At 44.2% G+C, this 19929-nt stretch overlaps 1 protein-coding gene across 1 annotated transcript in view; it reads left to right on the forward strand.

The window, feature by feature from the left end:
- Window positions 1-19929, forward strand: part of OPHN1 (oligophrenin 1) — a 276933-nt gene that overhangs the window by 144254 nt on the left and 112750 nt on the right. Inside the window, exon 5 of the mRNA XM_036740449.1 lies at window positions 9705-9806. Coding sequence (XP_036596344.1) covers window positions 9705-9806 — 102 coding nt within the window. The remainder of the gene's footprint in view (window positions 1-9704; window positions 9807-19929) is intronic.

Below are 19929 nucleotides of genomic sequence, written 5' to 3' on the forward strand. Positions count from 1 at the left end.
TCCAACCTTCACAGAACAGGGCCTCAAGTGCAACCCTTTGACTGAATCCAACCTTCACAGAACAGGGCCTCAAGTGCAGCCCTCTGACTGAATCCCAACTTCGTAGAATAAGGTCCTCAAGTGTGGCCCCTTGACTGAATCCAAACTTCACAGAACAAATCCCTTTCATAAAAGGATTTGTTCTCACACCTGAGGCTTATTTCATTTCATTACTGGCTTACTTATGTAAAGGCACAGATGGCCTCCTTATCAATGTGCAGATGATATCGATCTGGGAGGGCGAGCTAACCCACTGGATCAGAGGTATCAAACATACAGCCTGTAATACTTCCAAGTGAAGGGCCAAAAGTGAAACCTTGCCTGTCCTTGGAGACCTTACATCCTACTATGGGGAAAAGAACATGTGAGTACAAAATATATACCAGATAATTTTTGGGCAGAGTGTAGGGTGCTAACAATTGCAGGGATCAGGATAAGTTTCCTGGTACTTGGTGGATCGTGAGCTGAGCTTTGAAGAGAGCCAGGGAGTCCTTGAGATGGAGGTAAAGGAAGACAAAGTACACTATAGGCATAGGGGAACGGCCTATGCAAAGGCTTGGAGGTGGGAGATGGAATAGCAGTAAGGGGAACAAGAAGTAGGTCAGTTTGGCTAGACTATAGAGTGTTTGAAGGAAAGTAATGGTCAGTAATTCTGGAAAGGTAGGTTAAATCCAGATTGTGAGGGTCTTTCAAAGTCAAACAGAACAGTTTCTAAATCTATTTTATCCTAGAGACAAAAGTTTCTTGAGCATGGCAGGGGGAGTCTTATGCTTTAGGAATATACTTTTTTTGACATTTGTGTGAAGGTAGATTGGAGAGGGGAGAGAATGGAAATGGAGAGTCCAGTTAATTGGTTACTGAAATAGTTTAGGTGAGGGGCCTGATGTAGAGGGGGAGATTGAGAAGAAATCCCCCTCCAAAGTCCTAGGGGATGACCACAGTTAGGACATGGGGGATGGATGATGATTCAATCAAAGTTAGACATGAAGGAGGGGGACCTGTTAAAACCCAGTGACAAAGTCACTGTTTTTCTCCACCATTAATTTTTATCCAAATGCTGCCCATGGTGTACCCCCTCTAGTTACTGGATCTCTTCACCCCAGTGTACCCTCTCCACATGCAGTCCTTCCCACAGAACCCTCTTTTCTACATCTTAATCCTTTGGAATAAGGCCTACTCAGCCAGAGCCATAGTCTGGTCACCAAGGCTCAGTGTTATCTGTGAGCTCAAGTCTGCTTGTTACCTAAACTTTGGGTATTTATGTGGAGACTGAGAGCTCAGTGTTTTTCACTGTCAATTCCTTCCTTGGACATTGTCTCCTATGACCTTCTGGATGTCTCACCCACTGACCTCCTCCTTTACAGTGTCTAGCTTGGGAGACAGTCTTACTGTGGGCAATTTTCTCCCTCCCTAATTCTTTTCAATTAAAAAGTCCTTATTATTTGATTTGGAAGACGCTGAAGAAATCCATTCTTGCCAGCTTTTGTCTGGTGCATTCCATCCCTGGCCAGGAGCCTGTCATGGCTATATTTTAAGCTATAGCTCAGAAACGTAAATTGCCTCCTCAGATGCTGCCACCTGCTTAGCCAGCTGGGGAGCTCCCAAGTCTGTTTTTCTCCACCGGATCCCTTGTCTTCAGTGAGTGACAGTGAGAAAAACACAACCTGGGGCCCTCTGGGCATTGCTTTCCTGCTCAAGACCGTGCCATCTTTGGGAAGCCTTTGGGCAATGCCACCTGTGCCTACGTGACTCACCAAACTGGGTCGTGTTTAACCATTTTAGAAAACCTTGGGAGGGTAATTGTTACGACCCTTTTTTTTGGAAAAGCCTCCTTCTTATGTAGGTCATAGGAGATTTAGAGGAGCCCTCAGAGGCTAGCTAGTCCAAGTGCTTCATTTTATGCAGGAGGAGGAAAGTGGGGCCCAGGGAGGGGAAGTGACTTGGTCACATAGCATCGTAGGTCTCCAGCTGGAAGGGCGTTCAAGGCCACCCAGTCTACTGCACTGTTTTTATAGATGAGGAAACTGAGGCATACTCCTATAACTTTAAATATCTTAGCACAAAAGGCTATATTTTATCAAAGGCTTTCTCTCTTTCTAATGATATGATCATGTGACCCTTTGCTTTTTTTTTAATCCTGATAAGATTTCTCTGATGGATGGCTTAATACCAGGAAAACAAGTTTTGCATTCCATTCATTAATCCTCCTTGGTCATGTTGGATGTTTTTTTTTTCCTTTTGTTTTTAAAAATACTCTGCTTGCGGGGGCAGCTAGGTGGCACAGTGAGTAAAGCACTGGACCTGGAGTCAGAAGGACCTGAGTTCAAATCCGGCCTCAGACACTTGACACACTTACTAGCTGTGTGACCTTGGGCAAGTCACTTAACCCCAATTGCCTCCCCCCCAAAAAAAAACAAAACAAAACAAAACAAAAATACTCTGCTTGCTATGTTCTATTTGCTAGTATTCTTTGTTGGGCAGTGCAGCCTCTTCTAGCCCTCATAGTCCTGAGATTCTAAGATTTCATTTCTTCAGGGACATATCCTTGCCTATTGCACAAAGGTCTGGGGCTAGTCATTCATTCGTTCATTCATTCATTCACTTTCTTGGCTTCATAGTCGTTCATTCATTCACTTTCTTGGCCTCAGTTGTCTCATTTGTAAAATCAGGCAAATAATATCTTATGGACCTAGAGGCAGGAGGCAGGACCACATTACTTTAAAAAAAAAAAGAAAAGCAGAGGAGTAAATTAACTATCTGACTTGTAGGGTTTATCTTGAATTCCTGTGGACAACCGATTTATTAGGAAAATGGTCTCGTCTACAGGAGACTGACTTTAAGCTGAGTTATTACTGCTCCCTTGAAAGCATGACTTCATAAAATCCTAAGATTTGTGATGAAGGTGTCTGATCAGCCAGTATGAGGAGGGGGAAAGTGAGCAGAAGGGCGTTGGCATCTGTATAGGTCAGAGGTCACTCAGCCCGGTCCTTGCTTCCTCTGGCCTCCCCACCCCCAGCAGGCTGTCTGCTCCATCCTGCTTAGAAGTGGCCAGTAGTTTCACTAGGACTCTCAGTATGGCTTTGTGACAGATGAGTCAGCTTAGTGCTAGTGTGACAGCTGTAGGCTTTTCATTTCTAGAGAGCAGCTGATAGCTTAATTAAAGTTTGAACTTGACAGGAGGGAGTAAGATTTAACCATGCCATAGCCCAGATATTTCCATATTCTTCTAGGGGCTTTGTGGCTTGCATTTCTGTATTCATTCTGTCATTGTGGTGTGGTGGAAAGGCTGGCCTCAGTCCATCAAACAGCAGTCATTTATCAATCACTTACATTCCAGTCACTGTTCCAGGTACGGCTGCCCTCAGGGAGCTTTTGTTCTAATGGGAGAAATGACCAAGACACAAGCAGGTCCCTATCCTTCTCGCAGTCCAGATGCTTTTTGACCTCTATAGTCTTTGACACTGTCCATCAACTTTTTCTTTCAAGAAACCAGAGAGGAGAAGGTACTAACACTAAGGGGAACCTGGGGAGGCAGAAGGTGGGATTTGAGCTGAGGCCTGAAGGAAGCCAGGAGGTAGAGGTGAAGGAGGAGAACATTCCAAGCTTGGAGGTAGTCAGTAAAAACTTAGGAAATGGGGCGTTGTGGGCAAGGAGCAGCAAATAGGCCAAATGGTTCAGGGCTGCTGGATTGTAGGGTCCGTGGAGGAGAATGAGCTGAAAGAAGACTAGAAATGTAGTCTACACATTGTGGGGGGGCTAACAGGGGACTTGAGTATTTGATCCTCGAGGTTATAGGGAGCCTCTGGGATTTATTGAGGAGAGGCCTGACATAGTCAGATTTATGCTTTAGGAAGATCTCTTTGGTGGCTGAGTGGAGGATGGATTGGAGTGGGGAGTGACTTGAGGCAAGGAGATTAATTAGCAGGCTGTTGCAGTAATCCAGGCAAGGGGTAATGAGGCCCTGAGTTCGAGTGGGTAGCCGTGTGAGTAGAGAGAAGGGGATATTGTGAAGGTGGAGATGACAACATTTGGATATTGGCTGAGAGAATGAGGAGTTAAGGAGGATCCTTAGGTTTGGAGCCTGGGCAATGGGGAGAATGGTGGGGGTCTCAATAGCAATGGAGATGTTAGGAAGAGGGGAGGGTTTGGGAGGATTTGGACATGTCGAGTTTGAGATGTCCATGGGGCACCTAGTTCCATGTGTCCAATAGGCAGTTGGAGATGCAGGTCTAGAGCTTAGGAGAGGGGTTAGAGCTGGGCATATGGATCTGCATTGAGATGGTCATTGAACACAGGGGAGCTGATCAGCTCGGCAAGTGTGACAGTATAGAGAGGGGAGGGCCCAAGGCCAAACCTCAGGGGAGACTCACAGGGGATGAGGATACAGCAAAGAGAATTGAGAAGAGGATGATGGACATTGTCGAAGACTAGACAGATCACAAAGCACCTGGATAGGTTGAGTGATTCAGAGATCATGGATAACTTTGGAAAGAGCAATTTCACTTGAAAAGAGTAAAAGCTGGATTGTAGTGGGTTCAGAAGAGAAGTAGAGGCACAGGATAGAGAGGACTTTTAAGGAGTTCAGTAGAAAAGGGGAGGAGAGACACAGGAGGTAGCTGCGGGGTTGGTAGGATCAAGTGAAGGTATTTTGAGGACTAGGGAGATGTGGGTGTGTATGTAGGCAGCAGTGAAGGAAGAGAGAGAAAAAGAGGAATGGGGAGGGAAGGGCAGGGGAGAGAGAGCAGAGGGGAGGAGAGGGGAGAGGGAGAGAGAGAAAAGAGAATGGAGAGAGAAGAGAGGGGGAGGAGAGAGAGAAGAGAAGGGGAGGGAGGGGGGAGAGGGGGAGAGAGAGAAGAGAGAGAGGGAAGGAGGAGAGGGGAAAGGAGAAGAGGGAGAGAAGGAGAGATAAGGGAGGGGGACAGGGGGAGAGAGAGAGGGGGAGAGAAGAGAGGAGGAGGAGAGAGAAGAGGTAGGGAGGCAAGGAGAGAGAGAGAGAGAGAGAGAGAGAGGGAGGGAGGGGAGAGGGGAAGGGAGGGGAGAGAGACAGACAGACAGAGAAAGTGAGGCACAGAAGGAGGGAGGGGGAGAGATCCAGAGAGAGAGATCCAGATGTCTGTCTGTCTGTCTCTCTCTCTCTCTCTCATATATATATATATATATATATATATAATATATATATATATATATATATATATATATATATAGATAGATAGATAGACTCTCTCTCTCTCTACATATATATATATATTATATATATGGATCCCCTATATATATATATATATATATATAGTCTCTATCTCTCTCTCTATCTATCTATATATATATATATATATATATATATATATAGAGAGAGAGAGAGAGAGAGAGAGAGAGAGAGAGAGAGAGAGAGAGAGAGAGAGAGGGAGAGGGAGAGGAGAGGATGATGGTGGGGGCAGTCTTCTGGAGAAGATGGAGATGGATGGGAGAGCAAGGGGACATATAGAGGGGTTGGAGTTGGCCTTGGCAAGAAGTTCCTTCTTCTGCCGCAAAGGAGAGGTAGCTTTTGGTGGATAGGCTCCATTTTTTCAGTGAAGTATAGTGCAAGGTTGTCTGCTGAGAGAGTGGGCAGAGGAGGATGCCATGGGAGGCTTAGAGAGATGAGGTTAGGAGCAACCACTGTGGTGAGTGAATTATAGACTCGACTAGGGAAGAGTGGAAAGATTACCTTACTGCAGTGACTGCCCAGTTGAGATTAGATCATATAAATATTTAGTAGATCTAGTCAGGATGGGTGTATGACTTTCTCTTGCTCTCTTCAGCAGCATGTGAATAGTAGCAAAGAAGGCAAATGATGGGAGCAAGCTAGGATTGGGATTTGGCAAAGCCTGAGTGGTAATTGAACAAGGGGTCACGGGATTCAAGACTAGAGCACAGAGCAGAGTGCATGGGATTCGCTGAGGGGTTGAGATTGGGAAGGGAGAAGGATATGCCTAGAGCAGGAGAAAGAAATGAAGAGTGGAGGTCCTGATGAGGACAAAGAAAAAGGTTGGAGTTTTTGAGGCATAGGGGAAGATAGAATGATATAAGGTTATGATCAGATGAATGAATTTGGGAGTTCATGAGCATGGGGGTAGAATACTTGTGGTTAATGGCAAGATGTGAGGGGAGAGGGTTCTCTCTGTAGCTGAGGTGAGGTGGAGGAATAGGCGATGGGAATTGGGTAGGATGAGAAATGGGGAATAAGGTATTTGAGGGAGCATCAATATAATAATGATAATGATAGATAATGGTCTAATAGATAGAAAATAGATAAAATAGATAAGATAATGATAGAAATACATAGATAATGGAGATAATGATAGATATATGATAGAAATAGATAATGGAGATGATAGCTTTCATGTATATAATACTTTATGATTTGCAAAATGATTTATATATGTTAACTCATTTGATCCTCATAACCCTGTGAGGTAGATACTCTTATTATCCCCATTTTACAGATGAGGAAACTAAAGCTGAGTGAGATTAAGTGACTTTGCCAGAATCACACAACTTGTAAGTGTCTGACATCGGATCTGAACTCAGGTCTTCCTGACTCCAAGTCATGTGTCCTCTCCACTGTCCATGAGCTGCCTTATGTAATATAATATAATATGTATGTTGAAGTCTGTGACTAAGAGAGTAGCAGTTGGGGTAGTGAGGAAGGAAGACTGTGAGCCAAGCACTAAACTCAGTGAAGGAGGGAAAATGTCCTGGGAGCCGATAGATAATGGCCACCGGGATCTACAATAGGTGATAAATTTGGATAGTGTGACCCTCAGAGGAGAAGATGTTGAAGGACGGTGGGAGGAGGGCTTGGAAGTGGCACTCCAACTCCCCAGCTGGAGCAGTGAGTCAGGGGTATGACTGCAGCCAGTATTGCTGGCGGGCAGATCTGGGTCAGGACTTTAGTGGAGTGGGATGAGGTAGATGAGCATATGGGAGAGGGGACAGCTGGGCTTGGGGAAAGGGATTTGTTCTTTGGCAGCCAGGGGTTCCGCATCCCTGGGATTGGAAGAGTATTGGGTGGGGGGGTAGTGTATGCTGGCCAGTAAGCAATGAGTCCAGGCAGAGGTCTGTGGAGGGAAGCAAGTGATTAGAGTTGTTTAGTCTTCCCTTGAGGCCTGACCTCATAGAAGGCTGAGCCGTGTATGGCTCGGGGAGTGTGGGAGCTGAGGGGGGGTGGGGGCAGTGCAAGGTGGGGCCAGCCCTGGAGCTGGATTGGGGTGGGGGTCCTGTGTTCCTACAGGAAGGTCTATGACTGGGAGGACTGGGGATATCCACAGACTGGCCCCCTGCTTCTACATGTGGCTATGTTACAGCTGTACACTTCTTTATGGGGCAATGGAAAAAAGCTCTGAGGTTCAAGTCACAGACTTGGATTCCAGTCCTGGCTCTGACCCTTAAATAGTCGTATGACCCTGGGTGAGTCATTCTCTACATGTTAGTTTCCTCACTTTTAAGAGGTCCCTTCTCCCTCTAAGTCCTATTCTTTGACCTGCTTAGCAAACATTAAAGAATGAATCCGTCTGGGAGTTAGTATCCTATTGCCTCAGGAACATTTTCCTTATTAATAGACTGTCCAAAGAAATTCTAGACAAATCCTTCAATGTCAGACTGCTAATTTACTTAAGAATCGTAGGATTTAGAGCTGAGAGGGACCTTGGAGATCATTTAGTCATAGGATCTTAGATTTACAGCTGAAAGGGAACTTAGAGACCATCTAGTCTACATCCTGTTGCCCTCCCCCACCGCACCTTGTGCCCCAACATTTTACAGATGTGGAAACTGAAACTCCTAGAGATTGAGCGACTTGCTCATAGTCACACATAGATTTACGATCATAGACCTAGAGCTAAAAAGAGACTCCCAAGGCCATCTAGTCCACCCCCTTCATTTTACTGAGGAGGAAGCTGACACCCTGGGAGGATAACACAACTTGCCCAGGGTTGTACAGGTAGTAAGTAATGAAATCAGAATTTGAACCCAGATCCTCTGTCTCCCAATTCAAGGCTCTTTCTTCTATATCAGCTATTTTGTTGGTTTTCATTTCTCTGACCACTAGGTGGTGTTGTTAGCCACTCTACTGGCCCTATTGAAAAAGGCTCAGGCCCCTGGGCAAGGCTCACATCCTTGCTAGTGGTTCTGTACTTACCCTGCTGAGGGGAATTGGGCAGAATGTGCAAAGCTCTCTGTGATGCTCAGAGAGTGGGCACTGTTTTCTCTCTTTGACTTTCTGCACTTGTTGTTTTAGTTCAACGAGCATGGTTAGTGTGGATTACACCAAAGAGAATAGCTTTGAGCTCCCACCTACTGGAAACCCCATTGCTTCTTTGAATCTGCTAGTTCTCTGAGCTCTTATTATGTGACTTTAGCATAATGGAGCCAGCTGCCCATGTGAATAGATAATCATGCTTGGATACTATTTTCTCATTTCTATAGACTCAACAAAAGGAATAAGTAATACATAATAAAAAATATATCATGTGGCTGTGCACCCGCAGCTTCTCCTAAACCCAGGCCACCCCCACACAATATGTTGGCATGTTTTGAACCTAGGAGTTCCAGGAAAGATAATTTGATTTTTTTTGTACTTTCCTATCACCACTCCTCCTGCAGGTGGGCCAGAAATCTAGTACTGTTCCCAAGTGACGTTTGACTCAAGGTATCTAATAGTCATTAGATGAAAGACTCAGGAGCTCTGACTCTGGCTTTCAGCCACTTTTGACAGAGCACAGCACAGATGCAGTAGAAGTCCCTAGTGTAGACAGAAGCTCCAGTGGGTCCATCGATACAGTAGAAGTCCCTGGTATAGACAGAAGAAGCTCCAGTGGGTCCTGTTAATGGCAGACACCTCCAAGTGCTTCTCACTAAAGCTCACTCTGTGATGGTGGGTCTGACACTTTGGTGAAATGACCTTGAGACTTTAACTATTCCAGAGGTACTCAGTTACATCCCTCTGGTCCTTTGGCTCTGTGAGCAAGGCCAATCCAAGGAACAGAGCGGTGGTTTTAAGATGGAGGCACAGGTAACCCTGGTGAAATCGCCAATAAAACTGAACAAATCTAGAGCCCCTTCTCTCATCTAAATTGTGTAATCCCCAGTCTACGCAAGAGGGTGTTGTCCATGGGGCTGCCCCATTCAAGGTCAAGTTTGGAAAAAAATGAAGCCTTATGGTAGATGGAAGGAATGCTTGCTTTGGACTCTGTTTTCCAGAGGGTAAGTTCCTTGAGGGCAGGGGCTGTCTTTTACCTTCCTTTGTGTCTCCAGCACTTAGCAAAGTGCCTGGCACTTAGTAGGCACTTAATAAGTGCTTTTCAACTAACTGAGTGGATAGATTGCCGGGTTTGGGATCTGAAAGACTTGGATTTCAGTCATGCTTCAGACATTTACCAGTTGTGTGACCTGGGCAAGTCACTTAACTTCTTTCAGCCTCAGTTTCCTTACCTGTAAAATTGGGAAAATAAAGACACCTGCCTCCCAGGGTTGTTTTGAATCTCTAATGTGTATGAATTGCTTTCTAAACCCTAAAGCTCTTGTGGTTGTTATGTAAATTTTAAGCTATCCTTGGCTATTCAGAGTTAGGTGTAGAAAGTCGCCCCTTCTTGGGCTGATTCTGGGCCTCCCTTCTTTTCTGCCTCCAGGAAAGGAAGAAAAAATTTGAGAAGGACAGTGAGCGGTTTTATTCTTTGCTGGATCGCCACTTGCACCTGTCTTCCAAGAAGAAAGAATCCCAGCTCCAGGAGGTATGTGTGGAATGCAGGCCCTTCCCTCTGTCTCCACCTTGGAATTTGATAGTGTTCCAGGCTGCACCTGTCTGAGGTAGGGGCACATGCCTGGGTAGAAATAACATGGCTAGAGATTCTGTGGCTTGGGAGCCGGACTCTGCTTTTCTGGGTCATCTTGTGTGTTCTCTCTCTCCCTCCCTCCCTCCCTCCCTCACCTCCTTTGAGGATGCCCCATTTGTAATTGGTTTGTAAAATTTTTACGTTCAATTGTGGAATGTCAGAGCTGGGAAGGGTCTAAGAGCTTGGGCTATCAGAATTGAGAAGGACTTTGGAATGGAAGGAAGGAAGGCAGGGAGGAAAAGAGGGAGGAAGGAATGAAGGAAAGAAGGAGGGAAGGAAGGAAAGGAGAGAGGAAAGGAGGGGAAGAGGGAAACGAGCATTTATTAAGCACTTACAATGTGCCAGGAACTGTGCTAAGTGCTTTAAAAATATGATCTCATTTGATCCTCACAACAATTCGAGAAGTAGGTAGGTGCTATTCTTTTCCACATTTTACAGTTGAGGAAATTGAGGCAGACAGCAGTTAAGCCCAGGGTCACCAATCTAGTAAGTGTTCAAGGCCAGATTTGAGCTCCTGGGCAGCTAGGTGGCGCTGTAGTGGTTAGGGTGCCTGATTTGGAGTTAGGAAGACTCATCTTCCTGAGTTCAAACTGGCCTCAGACACTTCCTAGCAGTGTGACCCTGGGCAAGTCATTTCACCCTGTTTGCCTCAGTTTCCTCATCTATAAAATGAGTTGAGGAAGAAAATGGCAAACTACTCCAGTATTTCTGCCAAGAAAACCCCCAAATGGGGTCATGGAAAGTCGGACACGACTGAACAACAACAACTTCCTGACTCCAGGTCTAGTGCTCTATCCACTGTACCACCAGCTGCCTCTGAGAATGCCAGTACTGGAAGGAAGAGCTATTAGTTCAGTCCCCTCATTTTGCAGATGAGGAAATTGAGGCCCAGATTAATGAAATAATTTGCCTGGGTCACATGGTCATCATGTAGCAGTGTGGGGACTTGAACCTAGATCTTACATGCTGGGATGTCTTTTCTTCCCCTTCAGAGCTGCCCCCTTTGTTTCCCAGAAGTCACTCTAAAGACTCATGTTCTGGGTCTCCCTGGCTATTTTTCCTAGCCCTCCCAGTCTAGCTTTTAGTTGTATCCTTAGGACATCAGCTTGGGCACATCAAGGTTCTCCTTTCCATGTCTTCCCCTGCCGTGAGAATCTGCTCCACCAGCAGTGGAGGTCCAACACTGAGCCCACTGACTGTGGGGGAGCAAGGATAGTGCCTCTCAAGCCCAGGATGTGATATGCTGCTGCACTGTATGGATCTTTTTTCAAGGCCTTATAGGCCACACATATAGCATGGTCTTTTGTAATGCCCTTGGAGGTGAGCTGATAGCACCCCTGCCTGACAGTTCCTTCAGGTAGTTCCCAAGGTCCCCTGCCTCAGAGAGGGCCAGGGGACTGTGCACACCATTCCATGGGGACAGATCCCTCTCATGCAAAAAGAAACCTGAACTTTTTATCCTTAGATGAGTCCTCTGTTCTTTAGAGTCCCTAAAGTCAAACTTTAAGTCATAGGACCCTGGCAGCCAGAAGGGCCTTCAGAGGCCCATCTAGTCCAACCTCTTCATTTTACAGATGAGGAAAGGGAGGAATGAAGAGAAATGACTCCCCACCTCCTTCCTTCCTCCTCCTCCTCTTCCTCCCCATTCGTAGGGACCCGCAAACCAATAGGCCCCAGGGAGCTCTAGTTCTCCAATAACTACAGACCAGTGACCATCCATGCCAGTTCTCCAGTACGTGAATAGGCAATGGGGCATTCATCCCAGCACACATATGTAGTGTTGAATGCCTTTTCAATTGTGTTGAATCAGTGCTCACAGTTACACAGTACACTTTAACACCAAACAAAAATTTCCATGATACTTGGCCACACAATGTTACAGTGGTTAGACCATGCCTGGCTTGGGAAGAAAGTTCGCACTGGTGGGGAAAAGCTGCTGCCAAATGATTGCCTAGAGTTGGAAGAAGCTTGAATCAGTCCATAAACATCTCAGAGGAGCACCTATAATAAGAGTTCTCTGAAGTCCCCTTGAGAGTCTTGGCTCAGAAACCACTTTCTGTTTTTCCCAGTTTCAGTGTAGAGTACTTTGGACAATTAGCTATTCAAATCATGGACCAACCCCCTACCGGTGAAACATGTTCTAGTCCCAATCCAAAATGAAGACTACAAATGAAACAACAAGGTATTTAATTAAGAAAGAACAGAATAATTGCTCACCCTAGAAAATAAATGGGCATTGGAGTCCTTTTGAAGACCTCCTTTGCCACCAACTAGTACACAAATGGAAATAATACCTTCTTAGATCAAGTCGGGGGGTGGGAGGTGGAGAAGTCCACAGTGGAACACTTACTCAGGTATGTGAAAACTACCCTTCCTGCCCATGGGGCTTGGGGTGAAGAAGCTGGAGGTCATTTCTCTTTGTCCTTTTAACTTGTTCTCTGTGGCGAAATCCAATAAGAGAATAGATGAAAAGCACTTTTCAGACCTCAAAGCCATATACAGATGTAATGGTGGTGGTGATGGTGGTGGTGATGGCAGCTGGCTGGCATGAAGATCAATTGCAGTCTTTGGAGCTGGATTCCCTTCAGTTCCGGGCAATCAACAAGGCTTTCATTCTTTACCGTTCCAGAGGCTGAGCATGCTTGAATGCTGCCTGATATGACAGCAGTTCTTGCTCAGTAGACCACATCCCCCAGCATCAGGCTGCTTCCATTTGGCACTCTGCCTGTGGTGGCTAAGGAATGTCTTGTGATATAGGGGCTAAGGAGGAGATAGATTCTGACTCTCCAGCCTCCCCTCTCCATGCAGCTCCCTTTTCTAAGTCCCTGCCTCCTATTGCAATCTCCCATGCAGGCTGAATTCCCAGAGAGTTCTGATGACTTAGGCCTTCCTTCAATAAATGTTCCTTTGCCTCTCTATTATGGGCACTCGGAGGTACACTGGAAAGCTCCATTATGGGCAAAAGCAATCCTTGCCCATACTAGATAGATAGAAAGATGGATATATAGATAGAAAGGTAGATAGACAGATGGACAGAGATAGATAGATAGACAGAAATAGATAGGTAAATAGGTAGATGAACAGAAATAGATAGAAACAGATAGACAGATGGACAAAAATAGATACACAGAAATAGATGGATAGATGGACAGAAATAGACAGATGGACAGAAATAGAGAGATAGATAGATGGATGGACAGAAATAGACAGATGGACAGAACTAGATAGATAGATACATAGACGGACAGAAATAGATGGATAAATAGACAGATGGACAGAGATAGACAAAAATAGATGGACAAATAGAAAGATGGACAGATAGATAGATGGACAGAAATAGACAGACAGATGGACAGAGATAGGTGGATAGATAGAAATAGACAGAAATAGATAGAAACAGATAGATAGATGGACAGAAGTAGATAGACAAATGGACAGAAGTAGACAGATGGACAGAAATAGATAGATGGATAGATAGAAATAGACAGATGGACAGAAATAGATAGCTGGATGGACAGAAATAGACAGATGGACAGAGATAGATAGATAGATGGACAGAAATGGGTAGACAGATAGACAGAGATAGATAAATAGACAAAAATAGATGGACATAGATAGATAAATGGACAGAAATAGGTGATAGATGATTCAGAGAGAGATAGATAATATGTATTAAGTAGTTAGTGTGTACCAGGCTCTGCTAAGCACTAGGAATATAAACAGAACCAAAAAGAAAAGCAAGTGTTTGCCCTCAAGGAGCTTCCATTCAAGGGGAAGCAGAAAGCTTCAAAGGGAGCTGAAAGCTGAGGAGGGACAATGGTAGGTGTATGTGAAGAGGCATTGTAGAAAAATCCAGAGAATCAAAAGTGGAGACTAGGTGAGAAGCAGGGGAGTGCTGGCTCCCGGCCAGCTCAAACTGGCTGGAGAGAGTCAATCATTAAATTTTCAGTGTGAACTTTGCCATGTGAACATGTCAGAAATCCAGTAAGTCGGTCAATAAACATTTAGTAAGCATTTCCCATGTGCCAGCCACTTTGCTAGGTGTTGAGGATACAAAAAGAAGCCCTCCAGGAGCTTATAAATCTCCTAGGGAAGAGGACAAATAAGTATGTGCAATCAAACTGTAAACAAGATAAACAGGAAGTAATTAAGAGAGGGAAGACACTAGAATTAAGAGGGGTAGGAAAAGGCTTCTTGTTAAAGATAGAATGTAAAAGAAGCCAGGGAAGCCGGTAGGTAGAGATGATGAGGGAGAGCATCCTGGACATGGGGGACAGCCGGAGAAAATGCCCAGGCCTGAGAGATGGCAGATTTTGTTTGTGGAACAGCCAGGAGGCCCTTGTCATTGGATCCATCGTGGTGAGTAAGGTGTAAGGAACTTTGAATGTCAGGCAGAATTTTGTATTTGATCCTGGAGGTGATAGTGATGAGGTCAGAGTTGGGAGAGCTGGTTCATCAAATGTGAAAGAATTCACTTAGACCTTTTCTGTAGCCATTGGGAGCTTTATTGATGCAAAAGCAGTGGGCTTGAGATTTAGCAAGGAGCTAAACAAAGGCACTGATGTAGGGAAGGGACCAGACTTATATAGACAAAAAGCTATACAGCCTGTAGGATGATTTTAGGGTTTCTTACGGGGCTTGGAGATTTAGGGGTAGGATAAGTCTTACAGGATAAGGGCAATAATTGACACAAGATAAGGGAGACCGGAAATTTTGGGACCCAGGGTGGGGCAGGAGACAAGGAATTCCATGGTCCAGGATAAGGGGGAAGTTATGTGGTAATTCAAGATGGGGGGGTACTTTAGGGTACCTTTAGAGAGACTTTTAGGAGAGAAACTCATCCCTTAGGGCACCTTTGTTCATCCACTTCATTTCACCACTCAACCACTAGGCAGGAGAATTCTTTGGGGAAAAAGGGGCAAAGGTCATCGTCTTCAGTAGCTGCTTCCTGCTGAACATGGGTGAAGAATCCATTTCAGGGGCTGAGAATAGGTTGAGCAGAAGTGGTCAGTGTTGGGTGTGGAGTGCAGTGTCAGCTGAGTCCGGGGTGGAGAGAGGCAAACCACTCGGGGATGTCAAGGGTAGGAGTTGGTAGCCTAAGAGCTGAAAGTGGAATTTCTGCAGATGAGAAGACATAAAGTGAATGAACTAGGAGGTTAAACAAGTACGGACCAAATATAGAAGCAAATAAAATGATTAATAACAAGGTCAGAATGAGCAAAAGAAGGGGGAGGAACCATGACCCCCAGGAAGAGGTAGGTAGAGATAGGAGGCAGGAGTGGATGTCTTGCATCTAAGAGGCTGCCTGTAATGTCCTTCAAGTGCTCAAAGGATAAATCCCATGCAGAGTTTCCAGGGAATAGGGGGAGAGATATGAGGAGTAAGCTAGCATCCTGGGAATGATGGTGACACACCCAGCAATCCTGCACTCTGCCCTGCCCTGAAGAGTTCCCTATTTAAATTAAGGCCTTAGGCTTCCAGTCCTGAGGAAGCAGGCCTAACCCTAGGCATAGGGTGGGAATCAGGAATCAGTGGGCTAGAAACAGAAGTGGTTCATGGTGGGACCCAGAACCCAGCATAGCTAGAAAGCACACAGGCAAGTCCCCAAGGTGAGGGGCTTTAAGGCATAGTCTTCTTTGATCACTTTTCTGGCTAGTCACACCCTGAATCTTATCTCACATCTCCTGCTTGCTTCATCTGCCTCAGCATTCCTATCTGCCTCACTATCCACCCAAATGCTTTTGAGAGAGGGACAAAGGAGCTGTCCCTGCCTAGTGGGGGTGGGGAGGGGAGTAAAATGAGGCTGGAACAGCCTCCGGGGGATGAGGAGAGTGTGGAACAGGCATCCTTTTTCCATGACCATCTGCAGGTGGACAGCCAATAGTCTAGAAGACACAAAGCTGACAGACAAGTTCAATATGCAGAGCCCAAATAGAAGGAACATTACAAGTGACAAAGAAAACAACCAAGAGCCCCACGATGCTATTATTTACTTTGGACATACAGGACTTTCTGATCTTGTTATTCTCTCAAAAGTTTCCACTCTGATTCCAATTCCTTTAGAAGGATCAGATGCCATTAAGGATCCAACTCTATGCATGTAAATATAAGTAACAACACTTTGCAGGTAGAAGCTTTCTATCCTTGAGTTCAATAGTTATACAAATGAATTTACTTATAAGAGACTGACTTTTACTCCAGTTATCATAAAAGACTTGGGAGGATCCATAAGTAATTAACTCCAAAACAATGCATTATAATAAAATGCTTATAATAAAACATGTTTGTACCACAGAACACACAGCATAAACAGATATTTTCACAATAGTAACAAACTTTGAATGAAATCGACTTTTCTATTAATGCAAAAGTATTCCACAAGTTACCTCTAAGAAATTGGCACTGAAATTCTTTACTCCAAACTGAAAATGTTTCTGATCTAGTTTCAGTAATTAATAAAATAGCAGGTTTCTCAATCAGTCGTACCAATACTCAATTATTCTAACATTATTTTGAAACATTTAAGGATCTTATTCCATACAGACATATGTCTAGTAACAGGCAGATAACTAGGCCAAATACTCATTTACTAAGTTGTTTAAGATGTAAAAAGGAATATCATTTTAGGCTGAATAGCTCAGATCTTAAACACATACATTATCGTAGTAGCTTAGATGTATCCCGGCTTTAGTCTGTGGGATGATAATTCAACATTGCGTGTGTACTTTTGTTTCACAAACTTCTTTTCCCTTTGTCTAATTATTCCCGTATTCAGAAAGGATGCTCTATTCCACGGACTACACATTCAGATTGAAAAGATAAAGATTTCGCATACTTAGATTGTGCTCACATCTTATACTGACCACTTGCTTTGATTACAGAAATTTGCCATAAAAGGGAAAGACAAGGACATGAGTAGATAAAATACCACAGTTTTACAACCATGTAGTATCAATTCATCTCATTGCCAGACTCAGGAATAGTCAGGTGGGAAACACAGTGAGGAACTGAGCCAGGAGGATCCCACCTTAGATTGAGGCGAAGATTGTCCTTTCAGCTTTTCCAGACACAGGCTTCCACCTGTAACAGTCACATTCTCTCTGAGTAGCTTGTGACATTTCTCTCAGATGGTAGATTATGGACTATTGATTATTGGTAAATTTTTATGATCCACCAGATAGCTCAAAACACAGCTTATTTTGGTCCCAAGAACACTCAGATGGCAAGTTTCACTAATCAAAAAAAATTTTACTAGGACTTAGATCTCCACTTTTAAATCTGTCCTTGTGCAAAAGCCGATCACTAGATACCATTTCTATATACTTGCGAATTCCCAGCATGCCAAGTTCCTCGTCTAGGAACTCCGTAACTGAAACAAGCTCTTTGGAAAGCTTATAAAATTAAGGATGGACAGGGACCTCTGAGAAGGGGCTGCCTTATCTACCCCATCTATCCTTAGAGCTGCTCTGGGCTGTGCTTTTGACTAGCCCTGAGGACTGCTCTGAATGGGCAGAACCCTCCTTTCCACACAACACACACAGTAATCAATTACCAGCTTTAGGTTTTAGCATTAAAACATAACCAGCGATCTTATTATTTTCAAATTGTTCCATCTGTATGACAAACAATAAACTTCAGATGACATCAATTGCATTTCCAGTAGGCTTGAATATAATTGTTATCAGTATAGTAGGCCTTTAAAATCACACAAAAAGATTTTGCAAAACATTTCTTTGTAAAAAGTATTTCCCTTTCAAAAAAAGAGCTTACAATTTATCCTGATGTTAAAAGTAATAATCACTAAAACTTTCATAAAATAAATTAGCTGGAAACCTTAAAGAATGGGATTTATCAAAACCAAGTTGGTATAAAGTGTCTTTTAAGTATCACAGATCCCCAAGGTACCATAAAACCAAAATTCTCAATGATCACAAATCCCTAAGTACCAAAAGGAATTTACCTTGGGGAGGAAGTTCAGTTTTTTTTTTCCTAAATCCAGAACACACCCCATTAAACTAGCCTTATCACAATAACCAAGTTTACCAGGCCTTTAAAAACTTACTCAGTAGGAATTCCACTACACAGAAGACTTACACAGGGTTGATGAGAATCTATGACTAGATGGTTCCAAAAATTCTTGTTTTAGTTAACAGCCTTAATTAAGTACAATTCTTAATCTAAAAACATCTAGATTATAAGAAGAATTGCTTTTCTAACAAACACAGGTAATATACAATGTTAACCCAGTTTCACAATATAAGAAAATTTAAAAAAATAACCACACCACAAGCAATTATCATGTACTTAAAACTTGAAACAGGACCAATCAGTTAGCAATTAGGTGACTGTAACTTAGCTGGATGAGCAAATCAAATCTGGATTCACAATCACTAGCGGTAACATTTTACTTTCTAAGGCTGAATACTCTTAGCACTTTAAAAGAAAAGATTATTATCTATAAACTCACATTTTTTGAAGACATGTGGTGACAGTTCCAAGTTCCAGATAACCTTTACTTCCTTGGGCTGGCGCAGGGACCCCCAAAGAGGCCCACAGGGCACAGAGACCCTGAAACCAGGGTTCAGGGAGCCCCAAAGAAAAACCAAGGTGCAGGGAGAACAAGACAGGGTTAAAAAGTCTGCTCAAGCAGAGCAAGGTGCCTTTTCTTTAAGTGTTGGAGACCAAATTTCTTACTAAGCTTGTTTTGTTTAGAAATCCCCTTCACAGATTACTTTTGCAGATTATATTGCGGTCAGGCTGTGTTACAATGGAACACTTAGACACTTTAAAGATCTCCTTCCCGAATTTCCCTCCTAGTAGTCTCTTAGCAGCCTCTCACCACTTGTCCCAGCATCCCAGGACAGAGGGGAGAAAGAAAAATGACCAACCCAGGGCAAGGGCATCCCCTTATACCAAGGGCCACAGTCCGACTGACCACCCAGAAGTCAGTGGAGCTTCAGACGCCGCTGGCAGTGTCTGGGAACTCCAGGGGTCTCATTGCTAGGGAGACAGTGGGAGCAGAAAGGGTCTGGGGAAGAGAACAAAGAAAAGGGTGCTTACCTGTTATCCCAGTGGCTGGGAGAAGATCTTTGGAGTCCAATTAATATTTGGACTCCTGGGTTTTGGCACCAAAATAATGATGAGGTCCAGAGTCAGGAGAGCTGGTTCATCGAATGTGAAAGAATTCACTTAGACCTTCCCTGTAGCCATTGGGAGCTTTATTGACGCAAGAGCAGCAGGTCTGAGATTTAGCAAGGAGCTAAACAAAGGCCATGATGTAGGGAAGGAACCAGACATATAGACAAAAAGCTATACAGCCTGTAGGATGATTTTAGGGTTTCTTATGGGGCTTGGAGATTTAGGGGCAGGATAAGTCTTACAGGATAAGGACAATAATTGACACAAGATAAGGGAGACCGGAAATTTTGGGACTCAGGGTGGGGCAGGAGACAAGGAATTTCACGGTCCAGGTTAAGGGGGAAGTTGTGTGGTAATTCAAGATAAGAGGGGGAGACTTTAGGGCACCTTTGTTCATCCACATCAGTAGGGAGCCACTGGAATTTATTGAGTAGGGGCAGCAACATGGTTAGAGCTGCACATTAGGAAAATAATGTTTGTGGCTGAATGGAGAATGGATTGGAGTGGGGAGAGCCTTGAGGCAGGCAGACCCCCAGTGGGCTATTGCAGCAGAGAAGGATGGGGAAAGGGAGCCAGAGGAAGTTGAAGGAGGAATGAAAAGGTTTGGAAGAGCCACTGTGGAGAGTGGGATAATGGGCTGATGTGGGAAGGATTGCCTAGTAGCAGTGAAGGCCCAGTTGAGGCAAATTGGCAAATACAACAAAACAAATCAAGGCTCAGTTATTGTTTTGTTGATTGTCTAGATTCCAGAAAGTGATGGAGGAAATGTTCATAATGCAGATTAAGCTTAAAGTGTATCATGTGTACACTTTTTTCCCCCAGAGAGCCAGTTGTTAAACATTTACAAATACATCCCTGGAGGAGTGAGCGTGGCTGACTTGGA

Source organism: Trichosurus vulpecula (genome assembly GCF_011100635.1).
Source record: "Trichosurus vulpecula isolate mTriVul1 chromosome X unlocalized genomic scaffold, mTriVul1.pri SUPER_X_unloc_1, whole genome shotgun sequence".
NCBI lineage: Eukaryota > Metazoa > Chordata > Mammalia > Diprotodontia > Phalangeridae > Trichosurus > Trichosurus vulpecula.